This window comes from Phycodurus eques, chromosome 1 (genome assembly GCF_024500275.1).
Source record: "Phycodurus eques isolate BA_2022a chromosome 1, UOR_Pequ_1.1, whole genome shotgun sequence".
In the NCBI taxonomy this organism is placed as follows: Eukaryota; Metazoa; Chordata; class Actinopteri; order Syngnathiformes; family Syngnathidae; genus Phycodurus; species Phycodurus eques.
This window is the reverse complement of record NC_084525.1, coordinates 45,497,136-45,514,635: the sequence shown is the minus strand read 5'-3', so window position 1 is coordinate 45,514,635 and position 17,500 is coordinate 45,497,136. Positions and strand designations below refer to the sequence as shown.

The 17,500-nt window shown below is 45.6% G+C and overlaps 1 protein-coding gene across 1 annotated transcript in view; it reads right to left on the bottom strand.

The window, feature by feature from the left end:
• LOC133411608 (dnaJ homolog subfamily C member 5-like) overlaps positions 1–17,500 on the bottom strand; it is a 27,315-nt gene that overhangs the window by 3,315 nt on the left and 6,500 nt on the right. The window contains exons 2-3 of the mRNA XM_061694176.1: positions 14,830–14,946; positions 2,813–3,026 (exon numbers count right to left, since the gene is read on the bottom strand). Of these exons, the coding sequence (XP_061550160.1) occupies positions 2,813–3,026; positions 14,830–14,936 (321 nt within the window). The 5' untranslated portion in view covers positions 14,937–14,946. The remainder of the gene's footprint in view (positions 1–2,812; positions 3,027–14,829; positions 14,947–17,500) is intronic.

The following is a 17,500-nucleotide window of genomic DNA, read 5'->3' as shown; positions in this document are numbered from 1 at the left end:
CAACGCCGGGGACTTGCCACCGAGGAGCTTTTTAACCGCCTCAGTGACCTCAACCCCAGAGATAGGAGAGCCCGCCTCAGAGAACCCAGACTCTGCTTCCTTATGGGAAGGCGTGTCGATGGAATTGACGAGGTCTTCGAAGTATTCTACCCACCGACTCACAACGTCCCGAGTCGAGGTCAGCAGCACCCCATCCCTACTTTACACAGTGTTGGTGGTACACTGCTTTCCCTTCCTGAAACGGCGGATGGTGGACCAGAATTTCCTCGAAGCCGTCCGGATGTCTTTCTCCATGGCCTCACCGAATTCCTCTCACACCCGGGTTTTTGCTTCAGCGACCACCAAAGCTGCATTCCGCTTGGCCAGCCGGTACCCATCAGCTGCCTCAGGAGTCTCTCAGGCCAAAAAGGCCCGATAGGACTCCTCCTTCAACTTGACGGCATCCCTCACCGGTTCGGGGGATTGCTGCCACGACAGGCAGCCACCACTTTACGGCCACAGCTCCGGTCGGCCGCCTCAGCAATGGAGGCGGGGAACTTGGTCCACAGGACTCTATGTCCTCCGCTGGAACATGAGCAAAGTTCTGTTGGAGGTGGGAGTTGAAACTCCTTCTGACAGAGGATTCTGCAAGACGTTCCTAGCAGACCCTCACAATACGTTTGGGCCTGCCACGTCGGACCGGCATCTTCCCCCACCATCGGAGCCAACTCACCACCAGGTGGTGATCAGTTGACAGCTCCGCCCCTCTCTTAACCAGAGTGTCCAAGACATGCGGCCGCAAGTCCGATGACACGACTACAAAGTCGATTATCGAACTGCAACCTGGGGTGTCCTGGTGCCAAGTGCCCATGTGGACACACTTATGCTTGAACATGGATGGGTATTCTGAACTGCTGTTTGGTGCATAAGCAAAAACAACAGTCAGGACCCATCCCCGAAATGTAAATAGACAAATATAATCCAACTGAACTTCAAATGCTGTCTTTAAATGGTGATTTCATTTATTATTATTTATTAAAAACTATTCAAAGTTACCTGGCACTGTGTGAAAAAGTAATTACCCCCTTGTTAAATCATGAATTCATTGTGGCTGATCACAAATTTTGGTTAATTTTCACTGATCACACACAAGCCTGATTACTTCCAGACCTGTTCAATTAAGACACAACTTAAACAAAATCGAGTCGGACAAAGGATAAAAAAAAGCTGCAATAAAATGACACGATCCAAAGAAATTCCAGAACAGTCGAGAAAGTAATTGACATCTTCAGTCTAGAAAGTGTTACAAAAGCCACTTCCAAAGAACTGCAGGCCTCCCTTGCCTCAGTAAAGGTCAGTATTCATGACACAACAATAAAGAAGAGCCTGGGCAAAAATGGCATCCATGGCAGAGAGCTCCAAGGAGAAAACCACTGCTGACCAAAAACAACAACAAACCCTCTTACTTTTACATAAAAACATCTGAATGAATCCCAAGACTTTTGGGAGAATATTATATGAACTGATTATATTAAAAATTTTGCTTTTAGGAAGGTGTGTGTCTCTCGTTATATATGACACAAATGTTGCACAGTATTTCAGAAAAAGAACATCCTGACAACAGTCAAACATGGTGGTAGTAGTGTGATGGTTCTGGGCTGCTTTCTCCTTCAGGACCTGGACAACTGTGATTGATGGAACCATGAAATCTGCTCTTAAACAGAAAATCCTGAAGGAGAATGTTCAGCCATCAGTTTGTGACTTCAAGCTGAAGCGCACTTGGATTTTGCAGCAGGAAAACGATCCAAAAACACACCAGCAAGTCAACTTCTGGATGTCCCGATCATATTCGTGTCCAAACTCAGTCTTTTCCCTGCAATCAGCAATCCACAATTCCAATGGAGCTTTCATTTTCACAATTCTCTTATTACACGGAGTTACCACACGTTTCGCTTCCATATTGAAGGTAATTGAAGCAGTTTTGCGGATGTTTGCTTCCTCTTTCTTGATGTACCACACTGTAGATTCATTCACGCCATAATGGCGTGCCACAGATGCATAACTTCTGCCCTCTTTGATCATATCTAAGCGTTTCACTTCTTCGTCTTGGGCACCCCGGAGGAAGCTTTTGCAGGGGCACAGCGCTTAGGCGGCATTGTAAGGGCTTAACTAATCAAAAAAAGTTATCGCTTCTACAAAAAAAGTTATCGCGAACACAACACTAAGATACAGTATGCGAGACAGTCAACAGCGTGGACGAGACTGGCGAGAGACAACAAGGAAAGATGCTGCGTGAGGCTGCGATGATACGCAGCCAATCAGCTCACAGGATAAATCCACTCGTGCTCTCATTGGTCGTTGTCGCGCCGGGAACCAATCACGCGTCTTGTATGGGTGCCCATGGCATGTACAGTACAGTAGAGTACAGGCATGTACAAAGCCTCTGAGTCAACTCATCTCTTTGTTTGGCATGCAGGGAAACCTTCTCTCTCGCGCATCAACATGAAACAAAGAGTCTTTCTGCAATATGGCTGCCGATATGGCTGTATATTTCATTTTTCTTTTTTGATGAATTATTTCTTTCTTTTTGATGAATATTTTGGAAAAACCTGTGAAGCACTGAAGCTGCAAAACGTGAAGCGCAAAGGGGCGAGGGAACACTATATAAATTTGAGAAGGGGGGCAATACCTTTTCACGACAGTGTATCAGTGGCATAATACAACATCAACAATACTATCATTTATCGTGAAAGTTTTGGGAAAAAAAAAATATCATCCTAAAAAATTTGTCATCATGATAGACCTAGCTAGTGATATCAAATGTATGTTGTACCTTGGCCCACCAGCTGGACAGAACAAAGTAGGTGTTGACATTCTCCTCTCCAAACTGCTCGGCCACATAGAGGCCCAGGGAGCCATACTTGTCGTAGATGTTCTTCTTGGTTCCATCGCTCAAGATGGAGTGAGCGTTGTTTATCTCTTTGAACTTCTCGGCTGCCTCCGGATTTTCAGGATTCTTATCTGGGTGAAACTTTAATGCCAGTTTCCTGCAAACAAACAAATGTTATTCACAATAAAAGTAAAAGCCAGCACAATTCCTTGTGGCACCATCGTGGGTCACATAGTGGACTGTCATGCAACTGGCACTGAATAAACTCCTCCTCAAATCTAAATTACAACCATTCTGTGATTAACAGTTGATCCCTCCAGGGTGTAAGTCAGATGGGCTACAGGCTAAAATTTGTATAACAGCTATGATTTTGTCTGCATTTTCATTTGAGTCATTCAAATCATGACTCATTTCAGTCAAAAATCAAAAAAATCAACCTGTCTGTTCTGAGGTAAAGAAAGGACCAGCTAAGACCACAAGACTTTTTTTTTTTCATACTTTGTTGTTCTCTTGCTAGCAGGTTAATCCAATCTAATATTTGCTCAGCAGACAGTTAAGGCCTTCATGATGTCACAATATAAAGTTGGCGAGTTCTCGACAAATGCTGTTGCCGTGGCGACATGCTCTTTGCCAAGAAACCAACGTGTTTTGAGGGTCTTTACATGGATGCAAACTCATCAAATTTTTCACTAATTATGACCTATTTTTCACCTTTTACAGCAGTCACATTTAAATGAACTCCTAGAGATTTTATCCAATTGACTTCAAACTTTGGATGTCTCACCTAAACATTACTGAAGATGAAAAGTTAAGAGCTTTTCGTTTCAGATAACACTGTTGCTGTGGCGACATGCTGTTCACCGCGATAAGAACACAATGCTGTTTTGAGGGTCAAAACATGCATGCAAACTCATGAAATTTTGGCAATTATTTCAATATTTTAGAGGTTTATTGTGCTTTTTACATTTATTTTTTTATTTAAATGGCCCAGTAGCTCCCACTAATTTTTTTTTTTTTTTAAAGCAGCTCCGGCTGTACATTTCACCTAGGTCAAGGTCAGAATCATCTTTATTTGCCAAGTATGTCAAAGACACACAAGGAATTTGTCTCTGGGAGTTGGAGCCGCTCTAGCACGACGACAGACAACCATCTTACAGAAAATACTTTTGAGACATAAAAACCACACGACTATTCACTGAGCAATAAAAAATTACCGGTAATACCGATAAAAATCTTTTTTTTTTTTTTGACAATTGTGCAAATGATGCAGAGTGCTCTAGCAATTTAGACCAATTTGAAATGACAAATAGAGCAACAAACTGGTACAGTGACCATTGTGGAAATGGCGCGGAGACTTTAAGCAGTTTAAAGTGACGAGTAGTGCAATAATTTGGAACATGCATGATATTCGCATGCATGTCAATTGTGCAAAGGGTGCAGACACTTCTCAAGCACTCGTGGCCAATATTGGCCAACAGATTTGCAAATAGTGCAGTGTGACGAGTCTACGACAGTGAGTGCATGAATAATGTATAATTGGCCTGTAGTGTACACGAGTTAATGAATTAATTTAGAAGAAAAGAATAAGCCGGAAGAGACGCCTGCTTTACTTCCAGTTTAGCGTAATTTTAAGTTTCAGCGTTATAAATCAAGCTATTTTATCACGTAATGGGGCACCATGTCACTTTTGAGATGTATGAAACTTCAGGACAACGTGACGACAAACCTTTTTTTCTCAGTCTCATAATTTGAATGTTGCTACATGAAATAGATAAGAGTTCTCGATAACCAGAGGTTTTTTTTCTCGAACCCAAACACACAACTGATACAGGTAGTGTATTTTTATATAAACTTTCATGAGATCTAAATGGGAATCTACAAGGGAGACAATGCAGGACAAACAAAAAGGACAGACGAACATTGGCAAAGGAGACTGACTTGTGGTGTGAGGGTGGAATGAGCGTGTAGTGACAATCCATCCAGCTGGGGGTTCCTGTTCTCATTAGTTTAAACACAAATATGCACTATGCAGTTAAACCTGCCGTGCTTCTCCTTTGATACGTAGACCAGACTTTCTTTAGATGTCTTGTGGATGCAGACTGGCTCCGCGGGGGAGTCGAGGCGGGTATGCGGAACAGCACGAGACTGGGGGTGCTGGGTGTCATCTTTAGTGGCGTACAGGCCCGACAGAGATGACAACAATCTCAAGACAAAATTGGCAGCATGTTACAATGGAATTGTAAGGTAACTGTTTAAGAAGTTAATGGCAAGAGGGAAGAAGCTGTTGAAATGTCTGCTAGTTTTAGTTTGCATTATTCGATCGTGCATACCTGAGGGAAGGAGCTGGAAGAGGTGGTGACCAGGATGTGGATGGTCCAAGAGGATTTTGCTAAGACAAGACATGCTCTTGTCTTAGTTCTGGCAGCGTGCAAGTCTTCAAGGGTGAGTAGGGGGGTACCAAAAACATTTTCAGCAGCTTTTATTGTCCGTTGCAGTCGGAGTTTGTCCTTTTTTGTGGCAGCACCAAACCAGACTGTGATGGATGAACACAGGACTGATTCGATGACTGCTGTGAAGAACTGCCTCAACAGCACCTGTGGCAGCCCGTGCTTCCTCAGAAGCCGCAGGAATTACATCCTCTGCTGGGCCTTTTTGAGGATGGAGTTGATGTTGGTCTATCAAAATTGAGAGGCATATGTAACAAACCAAGACCTATTAAAGTCTCTTGGAGCCAAACCCTAAACCCAACAAAAAGTCCGCAGTTTTTCATTTACTTTCAAATGCTGGCCTATTTTTTCCCCTTTTACAGTCGTCATATTTTATCCGATCGATTTCAAACTTTGGGTGTCTCATCTAATATTATTATAATATTGAAGATGAAAATTTATTCCAAGCTTTCCATATTGTCTAATGCTGGTGCCGTGGTGACATGCTGTTCGCCGTGCTGTTGTGTTGTGCTGCAAATATTTGTAAAGTGGAATGAAATGATATACGGTTTTATGCAAACATAAATCTGAATTGTGGTGTGTATTTCTATTCAATGTATCCAAAACGTACCAGTACCACAACACGCCAGTAACCCAACGTATCCAGGGGTGTGAGGGTCCCTAATAGCTGCTCGTAGCTCTAGTTGTTATTATTCTCCCTGAACAATAGCATTGTTGAGGGCCTATTCAGTTACATTCCCTGATTTGAATCAAACTTTGCATGCATATGGGAACTGGCAAAAAATTTGATATTTTAAAGTTGTTTTATGTGATTACTAAAAAATGGCTCTGTAGCATCTCCTACAAATCTAAAAGAAACAATGGCCCCCACACTATGTGACACCTGCGGGTACAAAAATGGTGAGGCAAATGTAGCACCCCGAGATGTAAAAAAAAGTCAGGAGAAGCCACTTGAGAGACACGGTCAGCCACTTGACAATGACTTTTTGAAAATTAAATTTTTCATAAGAGTCATGACCTTAACACATCTGTACGACAATATTTCGCTGCACATATAGCGCCACCTAGTAGCGACAAAAAAACGTCTTCCTTTCCATTTTAATTTACTGCGCTTAGCACGTTAAGCCCACCCACCTGATTGTTTTATAGTTAAGCCTCAAGCCAGTGATCATGCTTTTTAAAACAAAAATTGCGACATTTCGGCAGAAGGCGTGGCAAATTTTGAGGATTCGCAACAGCAAAAGCTGTTGTAACCCTAAATTAGTTGAACATGAAAAGCTATCGAAAGCTTTTCATTTCGTATCACGCTGTTGCTGTGGCAACATGCTGTTCGCCAAGAAAACAACACAGTTTTGAGTGTCGAAACAGAGTTTGTCCTTTTTTTGTAGCAGCACCAAACCAGACTGTGATGGAAGAACACAGGACCGATTCGATGACCGCTCTGTAGAACTGCCTCAACAGCTCCTGTGCCAGGCCGTGTTTCCTCAGAAGCCGCAGGAAGCACATCCTCTGCTGGGCCTTTTTGAGGATGGAGTTGATGTTGGTCGCCCACTTCAGGTCCTGAGAGACTGTAATTCCCAGGAACTTGAAGGTCAAGACGGTTGACACAAGGCAGCTGGACAGCGTGAGGGGCAGCTGTGCCGAAGGATGCATCCTGAAGTCCACAATCATCTCTACAGTCTTGAGTGTGTTCAGCTCCAGGTTGTGTCGGCCGCACCACAGCTCCAGCCGCTCCACTTCCTGTCAATGTGCAGATTCGTCACCGTCTTTGATGAGGCTGAGGACTGTGGTGTCCTCTGCAAACTTCAGGAGTTTGACAGCCAGGTGCGTTGAAGTGCAGTCGTTCGTGTAGAGAGAGAAGAGAGGACACAACCTTGGGGCGCCCCAGTGTTGATGCTGCGTGTGGATGCGGTGGCCTCCCCCGCAATCACCTGCTGTGTCCTGCCCGTCAGAAAGCTGTAAATCCACTGGCAGATGGCAGGCGAGACGCTGAGCTGCAGAAGGTTGGATGAAAGGAGTTCAGGGATTATGGTGTTGAACGCAGAGCTGAAGTCCACGAACAGGATCCTTGCGTAGGTCCCCGCGCTGTTGAGGTGTTGTAGGATGAAGTGCAGTCCCATGTTGACTGCATCATCTGCAGGCCTGTTTGCTCAGTAGGAAAACTGCAGGGGGTCCAGCAGGGGACCTGTGACGCTCTTGAGGTGGTCCAGCACGAGGCGTTCAAAGGACTTCACGACCACAGATGTCAAGGCGACAGGCCTGTAGTCATTCAGACCCGAGAATACAGGTTTCTTGGGGACCGGGATGATGAAGGAGCGTTTGAAATAGGATGGTAGAGAGATCTATTGACACTCCAGTGACACCCCACTCTAAAGACACTCCAGTCTTTGAAAATTCAGTCTAAAGAGCTTTGAAGTTCTATCTTTGCTTCACTGGTCCACTTTGTCACTGTTTTCACTGTAGGCTTTGTGCATTTAAGTTCTTGCCTGTATGCTGGTATTAAGTGAATTAAGCAGAGATCAGACGAGCCCGGGGCTGCACGAGGTATGGCACGCTATGCGTTATTTAGCGTCGGATAGCAGTGGTCTAAAATGTTATTTTCCCTGGTCGGACAGTCGATGTGCTGCTTGTATTTCGGGAGTTCGTGGTTGAGTTTAGTTTTGTTAAAGTCCCCGTGAATAATGAGGGGTGAGTCCGGGTGCATTTTTTCAATTTTGTTTACTTGTTCAGCGAGTATTAGCAGTGCGGCGTTCGTGTTAGCTTGAGGCGGATTGTAGACACCGGCGAGAATGAAATATGCAAACTCACGAGGCGAGTATTATGACTTACAGTTTAAAAACAGCAACTCTAAATGCGGGCTGCAGTGTGTGCTGAGCTCCGTGACATCTGAACACCATTTTTCGTTCATATAGAAGCATAGCCTGCCGCCTTTCGTTTTACCCATTAACTCCATGACGCGGTCTGCCCGGTGAAGATGGAAGCCAGGAAGCATGACAGCTCCATCGGGGATAGCCTCCCAAAGCCAAGTCTCCGTAAAGCACAGGGAGGCGGTACGTCCCAAGTCTTTACTGGTCTTTATCAGAAGATGAAGCTCATCCAATTTGTTGGGTAGGGAGCGTAGATTCGTGAGGTGGATCGACAGAAACACCAATCTGTATCCTCTCTTGCGGGGGGGAACTGGAAACTGAGCGGATTTGCAAAAGTTGGTGAAAGAAAGTCCGGGGTAGACTCCTTAATGTTTAGCAAGTGTCCCCCTGTGTAAGTGAGTCACGTAATGTCTCCAAAGACGAACGAAAAACACAAAAACAATACTTGAGAGCGTGAAACCAAGGCGTCCACACCGGTAGGTGCTATCTTGGTCTTGATTGTCCCATCTTCACTTATAACAATTGTATACTTATCATGAATACCCATCCATCTTCACTACGGTCGCGGGCATGCTGGAGCCTATCCCAGCTAGGATAGGGCAGCAGGGTGTACCCCGCAGCAGGCGGGGTACACCCTGAACTGGTTGCCATCAAATTGCAGGGCACATACAAACAAACAACCATTCGCACTCACATTCACACCTACGGGGAATTTAGATTTGTCAATTAATCTACCATGCACGTTTTTTGGGACGTGGGAGGAAACCGGAGTGCCCGGAGAAAACCCACGCAGGCACGGGGAGAACATGCAAACTGCACACAGGTTGGGCCGGGGATTTAACCCCGCTCCTCAGAACTGTGAGGCAGACGCTCTACCCAGTCGGCCACCGTGCCACCAATCATTAATATGTCACGCAATTTTATTTTCATGGAACGTAAATGGCATTAGTTCACAGCCAGAAAGGATTAAGATTTATAGCACTTAAACCAACCATAGATCGCTCAAATAAAAAAAATACCAAACAATCTCAGTCTTCCCGAATATTAGAGGAATACAGTTTGTGCACCATCTTGGACTCGGCGACATATGGCGACTAAAAAAATCTTACAAAAAGGGAATACACTTTTTTTCAGTACACCGCTCAGTCTCTAGAATTGAATACTTTCGAACAAATAACTCAGCTACTCAAAACATCCATCGATCCATCCATCTATTTTACGCTTATCCGAGGTCGGGTCACGGGGGAAGAAGCTTTAGGAGGGACGCCCAGATTTTCCTCTCCCCACCGACTTCATCCAGCTCTTCAGGGGGCATTCCCAGGCCAGCTGGGAGTCATAGTTTCTCCAGCATGGCCTGGGTCGTCCCCGGGGTCTCCTCCCGGTGAGATATACCTGGAACACCAGGGAGGCATCCAGGAGGCATCCTAATCAGATGCCCGAGCCACTTCATCTGACTCCTCTCAATGCGGAGGAGTTGAGTTTCATCCCCACCGCTTCACACTCGGCTGCGAACCACTCCAGTGGGAGTTGGAGATCATGGCTTGGAAGTCTTTCTCCATGGCCTCACCGAACTCCTCCCACACCCGAGTTTTTGCCTCAGCGACCACCAAAGCTGCATTCCGCGTGGCCAGGCGGAATCCATCAGCTGACTCAGGAGTCCCACAGATCAAAAATGCCCGACAGGACTCCTCCTTCAGCTTGACGGCATCCCTCATCGTTGGTGTCCGCCAATGGACCACCTTACGGCCACAGCTCCGGTCGGCCGCCTCAGCAATGGAGGCGCGGAACATGGTCCACTCGGACACAATCTCCCCAGCCTCCCCTGGCACGTGGGTGAAGTTCTGCAGGAGGTGGGAGTTGAAACTCCTTCTGACATAGAATTCTGCCAGACGTGCCCAGCAGACCCTCACAATACGTTTGGGCCTGCCAGGTCGGACCGGCATCTTTCCCCACCATCGGAGCCAACACACCACCAGGTGGTGAACAGTTGACAGGTCCGCCCCTCTCTTCACCTGAGTGTCCTGAGTGTCCAAGAATTGTGGCCACAAGTCTGATGACACGACCACAAAGTCGATCATCGAACTGTGGCCTAGGGTGTCCTGGGGCCAAGTGCACATATGGACACCCTTATGCTTGAACATGGTGTTCGTTATGGACAATCCGTGATGGGCACAGAAGTCCAACAAGAAAACACCGCTCGGGTTCTGATCTGGGGAGGGGTGGGGGGGTCCTCTGGGTCCTCCCAATCATGCCCTTCCAAGTGTCATTGTTATTGCTCATGTGAGCATTGAAGTCCTCAGCAAAACAATGGAGTCCCCAGCGGGAGCGCTCTTCAGCACCCCCTCCAAGGACTCCAAACAGGGTGGGTACTCTGAACTGCTGTTTGGTGCATAGGTACAAACAACAGTCAGGACCCGTCCCCCCCACCCGAAGGCGGAGGGAGGCTACCCTCTCGTCCACCGGGGTGAATCTCAATGTACAGTCGGAATAGAGTCCTAGAATGGAATAGAGTCCTACACCTCTCAAGGGGACTAGTAACAGAGCCCAACCCGTGTGTGGAGGAGAGCCAGACTATATCTAGTCAGAACCTCTCAACCTTACACACCAGCTCGGGCTCCTTCCCTGCCAGAGAGGTGACATTCCACGTCCCTCGAGACAATTTCTGTAGCCGGGGATCGGATCGCCAAGGTCCCTGCCTCCGCCGCCCAGCTCACACTGCACCAGAACCAGAATCATCTTTATTTGCCAAGTATGTCCAAACCCGACCCCAATGGCCCCTCCCACAGGTGGTGAGCCCATGGGAAGGGGTAACCACGTTACCCTTTCGGGCTGTGCCCGGCCGGGCCCCATGAGTGCAGGCCCGGCCACCAAGCGCTCGCCTTCGAGCCCCACCTCCAGGCCTGGCTCCAGAGGGGGGCCCTGGTGACCCACGTTCGGGCAAGGGAAACCTATGTCCATATATTGTATTCATCATGGGGGGTTTTGGAGCCGTGGTTTGACTGGTCCCTCACCTTGGACCTGTTTCCCATGGGTGACCCTACCAGGTGCATGAAATCCCAGACAACTTAGCTCCTAGGATCATTGGGACACACAAACCCCTCTACCATGATAAGGTGACAGCTCATGGAGGAGTCTTGTTGAATTGTGCTGCAAGTAAAAAACTTTGTTGACCAGATTGTTAGTTCATCATATACCAGTCAATACTGCCTAAAAAGACAGGTGGCATGTTTTTTTTTTTTTTTTTTTTTTTTTTTTAAGTGGACAGGTAAAACTACAGTTTTGAATGCGATGCTATCCAGAGGGTACAGAAAGTATTCAGACCCCTTAAAATGTTCACTCCGTTATGTGAGCTGTAAGGTGTTATACAGACAGGTGTGTGGCTTTACTAATCAAGTCCAATTAGTATAATCAAACACAGCTGGAGTTCAATGAAGGTCTAGAACCATCTCAAAGATGATCAGAAGAAATGGAAAAATGTGTGCATCACAGCAAAGGGTCTGAATACTTTTGGCTGTGTGATATTTGTTTTTGAATATATCTGCAAGAATTTCAACAATTCCGTTTTTTTCTGTCAATATGGGGTGCTGTGTGGAGATTAATGGGAAAAAAAAATGGTACACACATTTTTGGAGTGGAGCAAAAATATTCTCGGGCCAAGTCAAAATCCCAATGTTTTCATACTTGAGGGTGATTAATTACCTTAGTGAACAACCTTAGTGAACAGTTAACCCCTGTTTATTGCAGGGGAATATTTTCCAGGCCCACGTGCAACAGGTGAAAATCAGCAGTACAGTATATTTTTTGTTTTAAACCTCTCACTTATTATAACACTTTTTAAAGAGAAATGCACTTGACTCAAGCTTATAGTTAGTAAACAAAATAACTAAAACTCAAATTGAAAAAACATTTCCATAAAAGAAATAAAATAACTAACTATAATGACATTTTACGTATGCAAACATAACTAAAACTAACTATAATTATAGCAAAAATGTCCTCCGTTTTTGAATTTGTCAATTAATTTCATCCATGAGCTTTGGGCGTTGATTTGAAATGTATTTATTTCCGTACAGCCATAGATACAGAGCGGATATGGAAGAAAGGTTGCACAGTCCTTTGGGAATTGTAGTTCACTTCCTGTGTGTCGCATAGAAGTGACATCGTCGGTCAGCGCCATCAAATTGGCTGCTGCCCAAAAGTGCAACTTTTGCTGCGAGGCCAAGTTTCACGTCCAAGCTGTTTTTGCTGCGATGTGTTGCTGAGGGAAAGGGGTAAGACGGCTACCAACTGACGAGTGCCTTCACGGAACATGCACGGCAGTTATTCGTCTTTTGGACGGACAAAACCCAAACCAAGAGGAGGAGGGCGAAACAGGCCCAGCATACCCAGAGGCCCACACCGCAGATGCGGAGCCAGAAGGATAGGGGTGCGAGTACATCCAAGTGACCCTATGGTATGCACAGGAGTCTAAGATGAGAAGATACGACTTGGTCACGTGACTAACATTTATTTCACGAAAATTAAATTTCTGTATGACATTCTTTCCCAGGCAGACAAGATTCAAGGTTCACCATTTTAATGAAAGGTGACCAGATTTTCTTAGTTATCCATTTGGTGATTACATTTAAATGAGATAATTTCTCGTGTACTCTCGTATACTCTATGACAAAATTTTGCCATTGGTTAATGTTGGTGGCTTGTTCATCTTTCCAGTTTAACAATATTGTTTTTTTAGCGATTGCAAAAATTATAAATATTGGTTGAGCATGCTTATTTGAGAGATCTTACCCTTTTAAATCACCCAATAAAAAAAAGATTAGGAGAAACTGGTATCCTGCAGTTCAAAACTGAGGAAGGTTTCTGTGTAACTTGTGACCAGAAGCGCTGTACAGGTGTAAAATGCCAAAGAGCAAGAAAGTAGGTCTCTGGAGTGTTTTCCGTACAATGAGTGCATATGTTTGATTTTGAATAGCCCATTTTATACATACTATATTGCATAATGTGTGAGCTATGGAGTACTTTAAACTGGATTATCTGTAAATTACTGTTTTCTTTTGTTTTTGTCCTTGAGAATGTATTTCTGCACATTGAGCCTGGTATTCATTGTCAGTAGACACAGAGAGATCGTTTTCCAATTTTGCAATTTGTAAGTGTATTGAATTAGTACTGGAGCTTAATTTATGGCGGCACGGTGGCCGACTGGTTAGAGCGTCTGCCTCACAGTTCTGAGGACCCGGGTTCAATCCCCGGACCCGCCTGTGTGGAGTTTGCATGTTCTCCCCGTGCCCGCGTGGGTTTTCTCCGGGCACTCCGGTTTCCTCCCACATCCCAAAAACATGCATAAATTGACTGCATCAGGGATCAGCAGCTGAGCCACTTCCTGTTTGCAGTGGTGATGGATAGGCTGACATGAGGTTAGACTGGAATCCCCGTGGGCCATGATGTTTGCAGATTACATTGTGATCTGCAGTGAAAGCAGGGAGCAGGAGGAGGAACAGTTAGAAAGATGGAGGCATGCACTGGAAAGCAGAGGAATGAAGATTAGCCAAAGTAAGACAATATATGTGCATGAATGAGAGGGGTGGTGGGGGAAGAGTGAGGCTCCAGGGAGAAGAGATAGCAAGGGTGGAGGACTTTAAATACTTGGGGTGAACCGTCCAGAGCAATGGTGAGTGTGGTCAGGAAGCGAAGAAACGGGTCCAAGCAGGTTGGAACGGGTGGAGGAAGGTGTCAGGTGTGTTATGTGACAGAAGAGTCTCTGCTAGGATGAAGGGCAAAGTTTATAAAACAGTGGTGAGGCCAGCCATGATGTACGGATTAGAGACTGGCACTGAAGAGACAACAGGAAGCAGAGCCGGAGGTGGCAGAAATGAAGATGTTGAGGTTGTCTCTGCGTGAGCTGCGGCTGACAGCCAGCTCCTGTGTGACTTTTGCCATATGTCTCATTGTCTGATGTGTTGTGTCGAGGGCATAAAAGTAAGTATGGTACAATGGAAACGTGGTTCACAAACTTATTTCATTCTGAGTCTCTGTTTGTAAACCAAAGCAGTCTTTCCCATTGAAATGAATAAAAACAGAGTTAATCTGATGCATCCCCAAAACAAAATTGCCTTTGCATGGAGTAGGTCCAGACGGCCAGCAAGGAGTGGACAGCCGGGAGCCTCCAGTGGAAGGCGAGGCCCAGATAAAGTTCATCAGACACTGCCGGAACCGCAACACTTTCTTGGGCTTTCAAATAATACTACAATCCCTTTTACACTTTTGACTTACTTGGTAGCCTTACTGAGGGCTAATTTCAAGTTAGATAATTAGATTTGTTTGTGAAATAAGTGGCACACGGTGCAAACATAGTTCACGCTGTGAGAGAAAACACAACTGAGTGTGCCGCATGGATCCTGCAACTGTTGGCGAACTGCAACATAGTTCGTGAAATGAAGAAATTATTTGTCCCAAACTTTGTTCTCAAACCCATTTGTAAGTCAACAGAGTTTTGACTGTATATTATAAAAATCGATTACATTTTTTTTTAATGAATGATGAACAGTGGTCGACAAGGTACAGACAATTCCCCACTGTTGGGTTATATCCAAGACAAATATGAAAAAGAATTGATTGCACTGTCTAGTGGTGGACACAGACAGTTCACCTGTAACATTTCTTGATGTCCTCTGTGGTAGCATTCTTGTCCACTCCCAGCACAGCGTACAGTGATTCACCTGACGTGGACAGAGCTCTCTGTCTTTGCTGCTCCATCGCCTTTCACCTGTCACACAAAAATAAGTATATTGAGACTTCACACGCCCAGCGACCTGCGGATTTTAATGTGAACAAATCAAATTTATTCTCAGCCTCCCCGCAAAATGGCAGCATCCGTGAAGTCGATCACGCTTTATTTTAATTTTATTTCATAATTAGCTCATTTAGCAGTCCAAAACATTGTCATCTTCATTGTAGTGCACAGCTGCTGGTGACCTTCTAGACCCTGCATCGACAGCCTCCTGACCTAGTGTAACTCAGTGTGGCTACTGTACTGAAGCAGACGAGGAGGCTACAGAGGTTGGTCAAAACTGCACAAAGGATTATCGGCAAAACGACTACATCTAAACTGCTGCTTAAACAGAGCTAGAAACATTATTCGGGACAGCTCACATTTACACCATCACCTGCTCAACCTGATACCTTCTGGACGGCACTACAGGTGAGTCAAGACGAGGCTTTACACAATCAGGATTTTTGGGGCCGATCAGCGAGTTAAAAAAAAAGATCACCAATCCGATCACAAGATGGAGCAATGTGTCTATATAAATGGCATGTTCATTTACTGTTTATACTTTTGTACTGTATACGGAGTAGCTTTAAAAGTATTCTCTCGTCCAGTTATTCCCAACCAGTGTGCCCTGGCAAATTAGTGTGCCATGAGCGATCTTCAGGTGTGCCGTGGGAAATTATCATCACTTACTAAACTGCTCAAAAAATTATTAATTTCAGAAATAATGTATCTTTGTTCCTCTATTTGTTGCCTGCTTGCGACCCGTATCGTATTAAAAGTACGTGAATATACGTCAAGCAAGCCTTAAATGACCGTCATCTCAGAATCAGAATCATCTTTATTTGCCAAGTATGTCCAAAACACACAAGGAATTTGTCTTCGGTAGTTGGAGCCGCTCTAGTACAACAGACAGTCAATTTACAGAACACTTTGGAGACATAAAGACATTGACAAAAAACAATTGTGCAAAAAGATGCAGAGTCCTCTAGCACTTAGAGCAGTTCGAATGACTAATATTGCAATATTCCGGTGCAATGACCATTGTGGAAAGGGCACCGAGACTTCAAGGAGTGTATGCGGTTTAAAGTGACGAGTAGTGCGATCATCTGAGACAATGTTGGTTGTGCAAATGTTACAGATACTCCTCAATCAGTGTGCAAATGGAGCAGATGCTACTCTGGCATGAGTGGCCAGTATATGCAAATAGTGCAGCATGGCGAGACAACTACAGTGAGTGCACGAGTAATACATAATTGGCCCCACAGAAATGTGACAACGAACTCAAGTCAAAAAATTTCCAGCTTGTTGTAATGGAATTATAGGTTAGGTGTTTAAGACGTTGATCGCAAGAGGAAAGAAGCTGTTGGAATGTCTACTAGTTCTAGTTTGCGTTGATCGGTTGCGCCTACCTGAGGGAAGGAGCTGGAAGAGCTGGTGACCGGGGTGCAGACGGTCCGAGAGGATTTTGCATGACCTTGTCTTAGTTCTGGCAGCGTGCAAGTCCTCAATGGTGGGTAGGGGGGTACCGACAATCCTTTCAGCAGTTTTGATTGTCCGCTGCAGTCGGAGTTTGTCCTTTTTTGTAGCAGCACCAAACCAGACTGTGATGGAAGAACACAGGACTGATTCGATGACCGCTGTGTAGAACTGTCTCAGCAGCTCCGGTGGCAGGCCGTGCTTTCTCAGAAGCCGCAGGAAGTACATCCTCTGCTGGGCCTTTTTGAGGACGGAGTTGATGTTGATCGCCCACTTCAGGTCCTGAGAGACTGTAATTCCCAGGAACTTGAAGGTCTCGACATTTGACACAAGGAAGCTGGACAACGTGAGGGGCAGCTGTGGCGAAGGATGCCTCCTGAAGTCCACGATCATCTCTACAGTCCTACCAGTGTGGTCGCCTCGGTAACGCGCTCTCTAGTATTGTCTTTGTTTTTGTGGTTTTCGTCCGTCTTTGGAGACCTTACACGACTCACTTACACAAGGGGAGACCTGCTAACCATCAAGGAGGCTACTCCGGACTTTCTGTCACCAACTTTCGAAAATCCGCTCAGTTTTTTCCCCGAGTTACTCACCGGAGTGACGTCCGCGGTTTTCGGCGCATGGAGGCGGAAGTGGCGCCACAGAGGGAAACGAGCCGGCATTCAGGTGAAACTCCGCAAGAGAGGACACAGATTGGCGTTCCCGTCGATCCACCTCGCGAATGTATGCTCCCAACCCAACAAAATGGACGAGCTTCATCTTCTGTTAAAGACCAGTAAAGACTTCGGACGTTCCGCGGCCATGTGCTTCACGGAGACCTGGCTTTGCGACGCTGTACCCGATGGCGCCGTCATGCTTCCCGGCTTCAACATTCAACGAGCGGACCGCGACATGGAATCATCGGGGAAAACGAAGGGCGGCGGGATATGCCTCCATATCAACGAAAAATGGTGTACGGACATCACGGTGCTCAGCACACACTGCAGCCCGCATTTGGAGTCGCTGTTTTTGAACTGTAAACCATTCTACTCGCCATGTGAGCTTGCATCGTTTATACTGACTGGAGTCTATA